Below are 13,892 nucleotides of genomic sequence, written 5' to 3'. Positions count from 1 at the left end.
TGCCTGAGATATGCAATATATATATAGTTAATACATTAAACTTATTTAGCTTGGTTGATAGAGTACAAGATTCTTTATGTGGTGATTTTGTCAATTTTAAATATTTTATTTTTCAAATGTTTATTTAAAATAATAAATTAAAAAAGAAACTATTTTTAAAATCTTGCCATTATATAAAATATTAAATGAGTTACCTTTTACCATTATTACTATTTTTTTTGAATGAGACTATAAAGTTTAGAAAATACTTTGATTATATTAATTTGATCAAATTAGAATATAAAATTGTAGATTTATTTAAAAATAAATAAAATATAAATTTAACTCACTAATATTATATTATAGGAGAATATAAATACATTTCACACAAATTTTATGTATTTGCATATAATTATTTCAAAATAAATGCACAAAAAATTTGAAAATTTAATATTAGTGATATATTTACATAATTTAAAAATTTTAGTATACATAAACATATATAGATTATATAATTATTATTAATTAAATTGTTAAAAGCTTTGGTATTTTCACAGAACTGGAACCTGCAATTGCTCTGCCCTCATTCGATTCTGAAGCAAGATCAGTCCTACTCAGTCCGTCGCGACCAGAAGTTTGTGAATTTAATTTTTTTTTCTTAATCGTCTACTAGTAGATTGCTGGAAGTTCTCAAAGAATTGATTCTCATTCAAATGTTTTTTTCGTTTTTAGTAGGGTTTGTTCATGGAGAATGATGGAATTCTATTTTTCTGATGACTTTAAATTATTGTAGCAATATAGATCTTTCTTCATGAATGTTTGAAACTATTGAAGCAATTGTTTATCTTGTTTGTGTAGGTTAATAGATGTAATGGAGAACATGCAGTATGCTGAAGAACTTGTGAGGGAATTTATTGTTTTCAGGGGTTTTACTAATACTCTCCAAGTCTTTGAAAGAGAATTAGCAACTGATGTTGGTAGAAGCTTTCAAGTGGATAAAATCATAGAACTAGTTTTCTCTGTTTACGTTCCCAAATATCAAGCTGACAAATTAGTCAGTTTGCTGAGCTTTTTCAAACAATGTTTTTCGTCGTCATCGGATATGGGTTTTATATCCATGCTGTCAAAGCTTGAGTTGTCAATCCTGCGTTATTATATTGTTCATGCTCTGCAAACTGGAAGACAAGACAAAGTAGTGGAGTTTTTTGCTGAGAATGGGAATTATCTATTGCAGAGGCGTGAAGAATGGCTACCATGGTTTGGTAGGTTTTTTATTTTTTAAGAGTTATAGGTTACTATAATCTTTGTGCTTTCGTTTGAAATATTCTTGTGCAGCGCAGCTATTCCCTATCTTAAGAGCCCAAGTTTGGATCCTCAGTTTCGAGTTTATTTTTCAAAGGACTGGTTTGATGCCTTGCAACTTTCATTTCACAACATCTTAAGTGAGTTATTCAATGGGACTCATATCCTAAAAGCAATAATTAAAACTCGTTCTTTTTTCAACTACAGTTGAGTCAGCTATCTTAAAACTTTGCTAATTGAAAAATTCATCTTTTTGTAAGTTGCATCATTATATTCATCTTGAACCTTGGACCGAGTGTCATTGAATTAGTAACTTATATTATGATATATAAATTAAAATTTTTTGTTTTGTTGTGGCAGTTATATTACTTATTCATTATTAGATTTCCTTAATCAATTTACGTATCCCTGCTTTATTAAAGATAAGCACAGAAAAGAATACGATCAAGCGTCTTGAAACTGATATAAAGCAACTAAACCAGAAGCTATCACAACTTCAGGCTTTGTTAGAGACAAAGGAATCTGAGATTTTAAGATTGAGAAGGTAACACCATAGTTTTATGTTATTGGTTTCATTTTAGCGTACTTGACTCATATGTATGTTGTTATTTTTCTGCTTCTGTTTATTCGTTTTTATGCTTGAAGTCTCTTGGCGTGTTTTTTCTCTTGAGTTCAATTTGCAATACATGATTAAGAGTTTGATACCTTAGAGCTAGGTGGCTCCGGAAGATTGTTATGCTATATTGCCCATTGCATAAGTGTAATGCATGTGCAATTCCCTGCGTTTATTTTAGTTTTCTTCTCATGTTTCCATGCATGCCATTGCCAACTTACCCCTACATTTAAGGAGCATTTACATGCATACTACTCAATTCCTATGTATTTACATATCTAACATTAAAGTTTACTTTTTAAATTTATGCCGACCAAATGTTTCATATCACATAAAAAATACAGCTATTTTAACTTTTAAAAAGTGAAATGCACTTTTTTATGAATATGTAAGATGAAATATTTTTAAAAATTGAAGAGTTTAGCTGTTATACACATAAATACATACGAATTGAGTGATATATATGTAAATGTTCCTACATTAAATCATTGGCTTAGGCTGGACATTAGTCTTTTTTTTTTCCAGTTAATAGATAGTTTTTTGAACCTGATGTTGCTGATGTTGCTTTTTCATGTTAGTATTGCTGCAAATGTGCCTGAGATATGCAATCTTCAAGAGAGAAACTTTATTGATAGTCCATCACATGCGACCACATTGAAGGATATTGATAATAATCTCTTAAGAGAGGGCTGTCATGAAACTACTACCTCTAATGATCCCCATATTGGGGTAAGGAATTTTGCAAATGGAGGGGACTCCTTAATCTCTGCTAACACTTCTCAGGATCTGGCAGTTTCAAAATCGAATGTTTCTTCGATGTCCGTGAATAGACTGTCTTCTATAGATGTTGAAACACAGGACTCTTCGCAGATGCCTGTTTCAGGTTGGAATTTTTTTTACCGAAACAATATATTTTCTTTTCCTTCAGCTGATCTTTTGTAGCTGCACCTGTTACAGTTTACTTTGGTTTAATCCCTAAAAAAACATGAATGATATGGCTAGTCATCCCCCCCTTTTTTTTCTCCTTATATGATCATGTTGAATAAATTCATGCTGAAGTTTGAAAATGAAGTATTGCCAAATGTATTTAATTGATTAAAATTGATACAGAAATCAGGCAAGAAGTATTGAAGGAAGATGAGCTCCCCGAAGTTTCAGTTGAGTTTCAGGTAAATGAACTAGTTAAACTGCTAATTATGCTTTTTCATGTTTGTTTATAATTGATTGGTGCGTTCCTCTCTTAATATTCACATCTTTTTTCATGCTTTTACATTGACTTGTTTTTTGGTCTGTTTCTGGTTTACAGGATTAGGTTAACAAGGCTTTTAATTTACAGGAAACTTTTCTGGGGCATACAAATCCAATTTGTAGGTGTCGCTTTTCTGCTTCTGGTACTAATGTTGCTAGTGCTTCTGTAGATGGCACAGTTAGGTAATTTTGGATTTGTTTTAGCAGAACCTAAATTATTATTTTATTAGAAAAAATTTACATATGTAATATACAATTCTTATGTATTTACTTATTTTACTTATTTCACACCCAAACTTTCAAATTTACATACATTGCATTTTGGTACTTTAAACCTATGCATAAAAATGTGCATTTCATTTTTAAAAAGTGATAATAGTGCTATTTTTATGTGGTATTAAATATTTGAGTGTTATGTATATAAATATGGAAGTTTAGATGTGAGATATGTAAATACATAAGAATTTTGTGCTATGTATGTAAATGCCCCATTTTTTAATGCCACCAAAATTTTGTAGCATGTTATTTGCTAGGCTCGTTCCTGTAATTGAGCCTGTAATTGAGCTTTTATAGGATTTGGACTTATGGATCATCCACACCAGCATCAAAAAATGCAACTATATACTGTGGGGCTGAGATAATGTCACTTGAATGGGAATGCCGGTCTGACCGTTTGGTATTTTAACTCATGCAAATTACTGGTTTGTTTTATGCATTTTTTGTTATTCTTGATAAAGAGGATGCATAAAATTCATATTTTTTGTGTTTCTTTATTCTCTTGATGATAGCTACTCATTGGGACAGCTGATGGAGGTATCAAAGTCTGGAATGTTGATGCTAAGAGAGTTGTCTGTGATCTAAATACCACTCAAGAATTCCCAAGGTCCTCTTACAAGATAGTTTTGATCTTAAAATTCGAAAGAGAAAAGTGTTAAAATTGTCCTTACTTTTTATTTTAGTCCCAGATTTTATAAAGTGCCCATTTAGTCTTTAGTCTTTTATAAAATGACCTGAAATAATCCCACAAAGGACTATTTCAGCTCTAATTTAAAGAATCAGCGGACTAAATAGTTTCTTTTAGAGACTCTAGGACTAAAATGACTTCATGTAAAATCTCATGGGACCACTTTGTCACTTTACACAAATTTGAAGTTTTCCTTATCACTTTTGGCCTGCAATGCAGTGTCATCGATCTGAAGTGTAGTCCCGTGGAACCAATTTTTGTCTCAGCTGCTGCATCTAGGAGGTATTCATTTCACTAGCATTTTTCTTTATCTTCCATTTTGTTTTCTTGCCTCTTTATGAGCTTTTAACATTCCACATGGCTGTAACAACCAACAATAAACAATTTTTTGTGGGATGGCATTTTTCGCAGTCAATGTCATATATACATACATATATATATATATATATACATATATATATATCTATATATACATACATATATATATATATACATACATATATATATATCTATATATACATACATATATATATATATATATATATTATGTCTATTACCATTTCAATATCTCTCTACGTTCAGTGTAAGATGATTCTTATTGTTCGTACTTTTATAAACTACTTGTAGGCATGGTTTTAGTAGAATTGATCAAATGGGCTTTGCTTCTTTGACTGTTTGGAACATGAAAACTTGGAAAGCCATGGTAGAAATACTTTACGAAGTAATTTTTGCTGTCAATCAAATCAGATTGATAGGAAGAAGAGGAACTTGACCACTAATTTACATAGTTTTTTTTTCAGGCTACGCTACCTCTTGGCAAAGATCCACCAGCAATCACTTCACTAAGCTTCAATCACAATGGAAAGATTTTAGCAGCTTCTGCTACTGATGGAATGATTCACATGTTTGGTATCCTTTATATGCTCACATGTGAACAATTCTTTTGTTTTCATAAAATTTATATCCCTTATACTAACATTTGCGTTCATTTAGTTTATGCAAGACAATTTGGCGTTGAATATGATTATGCATTTATTGCAAGTTTTCTTGCAGTGAAGGTTCTCGTGCTAAGAGTATTTTGGTTTTCTTTTTTAAGTTTTAAATGCTAAGTATAGAGAAATGGCTTAGTTGATTCAATCATGTTAAAGGAAAGAATATATGTGAATGGAATTGGAAGGAAAAGGTACACCCACTCATATGCATTTTCTCCCTCGAAAATGGGCATCTTCAACTTCCTAACCTTAGTATCTCCACCCCAATTTCCTCTCCATCGGAAATCTATAATCCACACCCATCGGAGTCCTAGGGGGGAGTTCTTGATGGTGGATGCTTTCCTCCCTATATTCCTCGTGTTTGATCTCTTTTCCTTTTGATCTGACCACAAAATCTCCGGTCAACCCTTGTTTAGGGTTTACAAATTGAGTTGTCGATGGGGTCTTTGATTATTCATTATCATCTTCTCAAATCGGTTTTTCATGGAGGAAAATATATCGTCTATGAATGAAAAATTTCCTTCTATGGTGGAGAATCTTTTCTCTATCGCGGATTTAAGTTAGCTCACTTCTTCCTTCAAATTATTCCCCAAATTATTTATTTTCCTTGTTGTCTTCATTCCCTGATATGTTTTCGATCGCAAAAGGAAACATTATACGTTGAAATGTCATCGATGGCTTCGAGATAGTCTGAATCACGTTTGTATTGCCAGTCTATTTGATTTGATTTGACTGCACGCCGAAATGTGAACAGAAGAAAGATGAGAGTTTCGAGTCTCTGTCTTGAGCCCGTCATTGCTTCCTAGGCTCGATCCTGACTCTATCACACAAACAGACGTGGGAGGAGGAGAAATATGGGAGATTCAGGCCTCTCTAGTTTGTAATCCCGTTGGTACCTTCCCAGCTAGCTCTAATTGCAACTGTTGGAAGCGGGAGCAGATGAAAGATGGGAGTTATGGGACTCTGTTTCGATCACGAAGGAGATGTGCGATCCCTTCCTAGACTTCCCAGACCCGATCCAATTGTGACGGTATCATGACCATCTGCACGTTGTGATTTTCGTTGTTGCTTCCTGGTTAGCTCTAATTCCAACTGTATTGCAAGGTTTGGTGTCGAAGGCCACAGGCTCCTATATCCAACAATCCGTTCGTTGATTCCTCAGGAATCAATGACTTTGATACCAATTTGATATGATTCATTTTAAAAATCAGCACGAATTTTGTCAGAAATTAGGGCAAAACAATTTTTTTAATAATCCAAACAACTTAACACAAATACAAAGATTAACGCCTACAATTCGAGAGGTAGGGGATCTTTCCCAATTCTCACAAGTCGAGAGGTAGAAAATCTCTCTCAAACCGTAAACCTAAGACTCACAGACAATAATCTCATGCATACCCTAATTCGAAGCTATTAAACCTTATTTATACCCAACAACAACAACAATAATAATAATAAATCAATTTGGCCTTAGGCTAATAAAAGACAAAATTGCCCTTAGGCCGGTGCATAACATAATCTTACTCTTCCCCTCTCGGCTCTCAGTGTGGAACACACTTTAGGTTTTTCCACCACAATGACATAATTTTTTTTAGGCCTGATGACTACAAATTTAATTCTCTTGTCTCGAGAATTGTTCTTATACTAAAAAAATTCCTCCATTGTTTGAAACCATTACATAAACTCATATGGATCCATAGGACCATCAAAATCAAGTAAATTCACCTTTACTCCAAGATCTCTGCTTCTCTTCTAGTATTCTATATCAAATCGTCGGGGTCTTGGTTCTTCAATATTGGAAACTGCATAATGGAATGGACTCACATTCTCATCTCGATCTGATAAGTCACCATTGTTTCTATGGGTGATCTCAATTGATTGTGTCCCTTCCAAGGAAATGGAAGCTAGGATGGAGGGTTGGAATGGTGATAGAGGATGCGGTAGACTGTCGGGCTGCCAATTGAAGGTTGTCATGGACAGGGGGCATTGAGGAAAAGGGATTGGACAATGGGTCTGCAGGAGAATAGCAAAAGGGCTGCTTTTCGGGGGGCTTCATGGAGGAGGAATGCGTGGCAGTAAAGCATGAGAGATGCAGAGGAGTTGGGGAAGGGGAAACATCACCTGAAGATCAAGATACAATCGGACACCACGTGGAATCCTAGGATACAACACTCGAAGGGAAGAAAAGACGTTGGCAAATGCTCCGTACAAAACACGCAAAAATTGAACCTAAAACATCAAGAATACATATGTATAATAAGAGGATAACTAGGAGTGCTCAAGAGAATCAACCGACTCCTCAAAAGGGGGAAAACCTGAACCAGTTCGGTCCGGGTGAAGCAGCGGGTTGCGTGAAACCATCTGCATGCGGGACGCGATCTTACTTACTCTTGCGGTCGACCGTTGTCTTGCAGGAGATGATCCCGTGCCAGAACATACCTTGGAATGAGATTTAGCTGGAATGTGGTCGTAGAATGGCAAGGGAAACGTAAGCGCAAGTTCGACACGTTGAGAAGGAATTGTGGGGTTAAGTTTGTTGTTTGCTGTTGGACAGCAGGTTCGACGTTTTCGACGGCTATCCCTACTGCAAACAACAAAGAAAACTCTGAATCGACGACATTCGGGCGGCGAGAAGGTTCCACTAACTCTTCCTAAGCAAAATACAAATCCATCACTTATAAAAGGAAGAATACAACACTCTGGAGAGCAAAATTTTGAGAAACGTCTCTCAAATTCATAATCTTATTAAAACCGAAATCTAAATAGTTTAGTACACATATGTAAAAATCCCATAATAGAAGATTTTAACTAGGAACTTTGAGAAATAAGAAGGAAGAGAATACAGTACTTCGTGATAGCAAAATTCTAAGAAATCTCTCTCAAATTTATAAACTTAACAAAACTAAAATTCAAACAGTCCAGTACACATATATAAAAATCCCCTAACAGAAGATATCTAATAAGTAATTAGAGAAATAAGAAAATGATAAGGAAGGAAAGAAGCAAAGGAACAAACTTGCTGAAAATAAATAAAATACAAATAGGAAGGCTTGTTCAGTTAGCTGGACGTCCACGGTCATGGGAAGCTTAGTTTCATTTGCGTTTCCTGCTAAGCTCCCGCATCACTAAATGTGCAGAGTTGTAAGGCCTAAAATAATAAAACGAAAGCACTTAACTTGCCCATAAGATGAGTCTCATTCTTACATATCATAAATGGAGGAATACCTATTGATGTTCTTATTAGCCTCAGTATTAATCTGATGGAAAAAAAGACTAAAATGACAAATGGTGGATGCGCCATTGCACAATTTAGCTTGAGATTCAACGCCCACATCGAGATAATCAAATGTCATCTGTGAAGTACCAATGCATTTGAACATCTAAATTTTGTAAGAAGGATGTTCATATTATCCATCGTCCACTTGAGCGCGTAGGCACATAGGTGCTCGTATGAGGGTGTGTGTACATGTGTGTGTAATCAATAGATTGACTAGTATTTCACCAAATGTTGGATTTGGCACAAATTACCAGTTTGACTAACCAATTTATGATATATTTTATTGATAACGTGTAAGCACTTGAAATATTTTTTAGATTTGATTTTTGAGTAATTTAAAAACAATTTTGAGTAATTTGATATAGAAAATATTTCAATCTAGATTTAAACTTTAAAAAAACTTGACTGCCTTGAAAATGGTTCTATTTATCTCAAAATGCGTGCCAACCATTTTAAATTACGTGTCAACACATTTTGATAAAGTTTTGTGCTTAAAATAAATAGAAACTACATATATACCACACAATTCTTATGTATTTACTTATCTAAAATCTAAACATTTATATTTATATTTCTAATACTTTGATGTCATAAAACTACGCATGAAAATGGGTTTTTTTAACTTCTAAAATTTAACTAATAATGTTATTTTTGATGTGATATTAAAGGTTTGCGTGCTATTTATGTAAATATGAAAGTTTATGTTTTAGATATGTAAATACATAAGAATTGTCTAGTATGTATGTAAATGCTGGTAAATAAATTCTAGATTACAATTAAATGTATTAACATAGATTTTTTGTTGTAAGCAACTAAGTACCTATGAACTTCTACAACACACCTAAACGTGTGATCTATCTGTCTACAGCTCTGATGCATTTGTCTTGATCTATCTGATGTTCTTTAATGATTGATTTATGATCTAAATGGATGTGTGCACCATGCAATCAATAAAACTAATTGTTTACAGTTATTGATCCAGTCCGTCAGAATTACAATAGCGTAAATATTAGAACATCCTACGATGTGTTTCTTATCACCAAAATTAAGAGGATGAATATTGAGAGTTACTTGTCAGAAGGTTGAGTGATTATGTATCTTGAAGTTAATTTAGTATGTTCTGTATTTTGGATGTATACTAATTAAATTAATAGTAGAGGAGACAATAGATTTATTTATGATAATAAAAAATCTTAATGCTTGAATGGAATTCTTTAAAGACAAAAATTGGAACTAATGCAGAAACTGGGAAGACTCATATAAGTGGAATATAAACAATTTACCAAGAGAAATTTTATAAAACTAGGAAGGCAAGGTTAAAAATAATTAAACTAGAGAATGCTCATCAGCTTTAGTATAAAATTAGCGGAGGGCTTGGATTTTTATAACCGCGAAGGGGCACTGATGAGGACTAATGCTAAAATCAATATGATTTCCTGAAATAAAAAAAAAAACGAGTTAGGCCTAACTATCATGTTTACTAGATTTAGTAAACTAGATTTATGTAAACTAGATTTAGTAACAAGCGCAGGTACAAACAATTACAAATTGAGAGGAAATATTTAAAAAGATATTGAATTATGGCTCCTTTTAAATATCACTGGCCTGACCTGACCTGACCTGACCTTAACTTCTAATATAAAAAAGAACCTGTGGCGCATAGGTTGTGGCATTAAAATTTATGTCTATACATAGTTTTAAATCCTAAATTACTTCGTTTCATGATCAATTGAATCTAGCCTGTACGTTTATGCAGCCACTATGCCCAAAGTAAATGCAGGAAACTTGAAAGATCTTGCAAGATTCTACGTGAAAAAAATCTTCAAAGATTTTCAACGAACATGAAAGTGTTTCCATTTCACTTCCAGAAGAATTCAAGATACTTTTTTCTGACTAAAGTTGAAGTTCACATTCTTAAAACTCACCTTAAAAGATATATTAGTTTCAATTTCAGAAGTAGGAAGTCACAGTCATTAATTCTTTTACTATTAAGAATATTATAACAATATTAAATTAATGTAATGATGGGTTAGAATATATTTTACTTGGTAATAATAATATATTTAAAAGTTGTTATGTTAACAAGTAAAAATGAATGCATATTTGTAATTCAAGTACTTACAGCAACGAACTAATCTCATAAGATGTGAGTTCCTGCAAAATAAATAAATCTCATTGCAACTCACTTCGAAGGTCTCATTTTTGGAACTGCAATCTTAAACTCATACAATAAAACAAATTGGTCCTAGTTTGCCACCATAAATTGCATACACTTTAATTGCAGTTCTTATTAATTGCGGCTGTTTCGATGCCGTATGTATTCTACATGTCCATTCAATCAGTTGCAGTCTTTCAAAATTAAGAGATCTCTTGTTTAACTACTGCAAATGAGACATGAGTACTTAGGTGCTGTTTGAAATCACTTTTTAACTTTTTTTTTTTTTTGTTTGCTTTTAAATATATTTTTGTTTACTGCATTTTTCTCATATTTTTATTTTATTTTTTACACAAATCTACTTTATTTTAAAAAACACTTAAAACATCTAAAAAATGCTGAGTACTTTAAAAAATAGCTAACATGTTTAACATACAAAACATGCTTTATTTCAAATCAAAATGTAAACAAAATAAAATAAAATCAACGAATAAAGAACAAAGTTAACAAGATAAAAGTAATTATTTAATCAGCTCTAAAACATAGTTTTAGATATGTAGGCTAGTAGCAGTTGCAAGGCTTTTACTTTTAATTCTATCTCATAGGTAACAAGATATTGTGGAAAAATAATCGCTGTTCTATGACTCGCATTTCATTTGTTTTTTGTTCTATAATTATGCATTATGCATAAGTTACCCCGTTGATCCTCCAACAATTTCAACTTCCTTAATCAACTAAAGATATGTCTGCTTGTCTACAAATCACTGGATGGCCAGCTCATGATTCAGCTGTGAGCTCAGTTCTATTTGGACCCGATGAGACGAGCATATTTAGCTTGGGTTCTGATGGCAAGGCATGCAACATTGTATTTAATTTGCTGACTTCTTTCTCGATCAACTTCTAATCATTTGTTTACAGGAAAATGTCAAAAAAAGTTATATTTCTCAGTATTTCTTTTGCTAAGTTTATAAATCCGACCTTGTTTAATTGAAATCGCTTTTATTAGCATTTGATTGATATTTATATTTTTGGAGATTTATATTCATACCACTTTAAACATCTATGTTTACATATTGAATGCCAAAATTTCTTATTTACTTATATAGCATCAAAAAATCTTTTACACCTCAAAATACCAGTGTTACCTTCGTTCATTGCATTTGACACTTGACTCTGAGCAAAGTGGTAAATTTATATAGTTGGGTGACAGAAGGCAACAAAGTGATAATTTTGAGATCTTGAGTTTTAGGGGTTATGCAAGTAAAAAAGTAATTTTAGGTGTTATATACATAATTGTTGAAGAGATTCAAAACCTTCATCTCTGCTTAACGCACAGGAAATTCTAATCAACAGCTTTTTGTGATGTGCTCTACAAATGATATTCTTACGGAGCCATTATTATCGCTAGCACGATAAGCATTGTCCTTCTAAGCAGTGACAACGACAATCATTTTATGTGTTTGCAGATCTTTGAATGGAGCCTGCAGAACCAAGGCCAAGTTCTTTGGTCCAGAGATTGCAGCAGGTACGACATAGTTGAAGTTTAAGCTATATGATGCTACCAACATTATATTATATAATTTTTTTAGTGATAATTAAACACCTGTGATTTATCCGTGCGGCGATCAAATCATTGGGAAACTGGTAAAGATAAAAAAACATGGTTTAGTGTTTTAGTGTGAATTTTGATATTTTAGTGAGAATCTAAAAAATAGATGAAATAGGGTGCTAGTTTTGTAAATAGCATTGTTTTGAGTTGCTATGTATGTAATTGCCCCTTTTTTAAAACAATTTTTTAAAGAATAGCTGCAGAGTACATTTGGTTTGATTATTGAAAATTTAACCATTTGGTTTGATTATTGAAAATTTAATATTTGGTTTGATTATTGAAAATTTTAAGCGATCAAATCTTTAATTATCATTGTTGGCCATATCACACTTAACTGTTTCGTGCTTTTGTCATCCCATTCTCCATTTTTTCTTATGAATAGTTGCATAAGATGTTGAAATCTTTTTACAAACTTCATCCAATTGATGTTTTTTATTCGTTCCTTTTAATCTTTAGCTATTTGACACTGGTTTATAGCCCAAATTGTTTGTATTTATTTTTCACCTCCTTATCTTCAATAAATAATTCTTATTGATCTTTAATATTCTCATTTCCATCATACTCAACTTCTCTATCATTGCATTTTTACTTTTTTCCATACCCCGACTACTTGGTGGCGGATTCCGCATATGACCCTCACATCGCGGGTTCGATCCTCGGTAACGCAGGGCTCTCGAATATTCAGCACACAGGGCGGGTTCCCAGACCTGACGGGAGCTCGACCAAAGTTGTTGATATATATATATATATATAGATGCACGCACACACACACATATATATAAAATTTGATGAGTGAGTTATTTAATTCGATTGCTCTTTGAATAGGTTTTGCTATCCTGAGAGTGAGAAGATATGCAGGCATGAAATTGCTTTGGATTCAAATGGAAGGAGATTGCTAGTTACATCAGGCTCAGTTAGGTCCCCCATTTACCAGGTGCTTCTTCTCCACTTCATTTTGAACTCCTCTTCTTAGTAGCTCTATATTCTTAATCTTAATGATATGTAAAATCAGGTGAGAGATCAAACGAGGGACTTTAAGACGCTTCCTCATACTGCAGCAATAACTAGCGTTGATTGGCATCCTACACTTCCCATCTTCATAACCGGCTCTGCCGATCATTCTGTTAGAGTTACTTCAGTTCTATAGTGATAGTGATATTATTTGTGTCTGACTGTATTTGGGGTACAAATTTTATCCCAATTCTTTTGTTTGGTAGATGTTTGCACATTTTATATTTATTAAGTTATTGCAAATATCATCTATTTTATTAATTACTTCTAAGCATTTCAGTTTTTTTTAAAAACTTTTTTTAGGGAAAATTGCATACAGACCATCTAAAACAGTGATATTTACAAATTAATCACCGAACCGGTGTGCTTGTGCGTGCCATGATCAAACTATTGAGAATTTGATGAAAATGAAAAAAACTATGGGTTGGGGTTGTACCCTGAAATTTGAAAAATTAAATGAAAGTGTTTGTTATGTAATTAGCAAGTTTCGGATGGTCTTTATTATTATTGGTGACTCTGAGGGGAGTATTTAGAGAAGGCAGTTCAATATCTTCAAATTTCTCAAATATTATTGTATGTCATTATTTTATTTTATTTTATTTTTCATTCGTTGCATCTTTTCTCCTTAATAAATTATAAAAAAATTTGCAGAAATGTTTTATCAATTTTACATGAGTTTCTATAAAAAATAAATATTCAAGTAAGTGACATTTGCAAAAATTATGAAAATAATATTTTTAAA

At 32.7% G+C, this 13,892-nt stretch overlaps 1 protein-coding gene across 3 annotated transcripts; it reads left to right on the top strand.

The window, feature by feature from the left end:
* The first annotated feature begins 539 nt into the window (after positions 1 to 539).
* Positions 540 to 13,355, top strand: LOC110020381 (WD repeat-containing protein 91 homolog). Of its 3 annotated transcripts, none has more exons than XM_020718468.1 (16): positions 540 to 613; positions 838 to 1,241; positions 1,320 to 1,442; positions 1,684 to 1,825; positions 2,473 to 2,777; positions 3,005 to 3,063; positions 3,231 to 3,325; positions 3,716 to 3,818; positions 3,931 to 4,025; positions 4,326 to 4,388; positions 4,734 to 4,809; positions 4,907 to 5,015; positions 11,271 to 11,383; positions 11,997 to 12,055; positions 12,965 to 13,073; positions 13,152 to 13,355. In XM_020718468.1, exons 2-16 carry the CDS (start codon positions 851 to 853, stop codon positions 13,284 to 13,286), a joined length of 1,977 nt encoding a protein of 658 aa, XP_020574127.1. In that variant the 5' UTR covers positions 540 to 613; positions 838 to 850; the 3' UTR covers positions 13,287 to 13,355. The 3 variants fall into 3 exon arrangements, with proteins under 3 accessions (XP_020574127.1, XP_020574126.1, XP_020574128.1); XM_020718467.1 differs by having other exon boundaries at positions 4,734 to 4,827; XM_020718469.1 differs by lacking the exon at positions 540 to 613 and having other exon boundaries at positions 1,315 to 1,442; positions 4,734 to 4,827.
* Positions 13,356 to 13,892: the final 537 nt, after the last annotated feature.

This window comes from Phalaenopsis equestris, unplaced genomic scaffold (assembly GCF_001263595.1).
Source record: "Phalaenopsis equestris unplaced genomic scaffold, ASM126359v1 Scaffold000095, whole genome shotgun sequence".
NCBI lineage: Eukaryota > Viridiplantae > Streptophyta > Magnoliopsida > Asparagales > Orchidaceae > Phalaenopsis > Phalaenopsis equestris.
Note: the sequence above shows the minus strand (reverse complement) of the source record. Positions and strands in the feature narration are given on the sequence as shown.

Excerpts from the sequence above, each read along its gene's own strand:
- LOC110020381 (XM_020718467.1), top strand. The coding sequence starts at position 851 with ATGGAGAACATGCAGTATGCTGAAGAACTTGTGAGGGAATTTATTGTT. Across the intron at positions 4,389-4,733 it reads TCAGCTGCTGCATCTAGGAG|GCATGGTTTTAGTAGAATTG; the intron begins GTATTCATTTCA and ends AACTACTTGTAG. Across the intron at positions 5,016-11,270 it reads TGGAATGATTCACATGTTTG|ATATGTCTGCTTGTCTACAA; the intron begins GTATCCTTTATA and ends AATCAACTAAAG.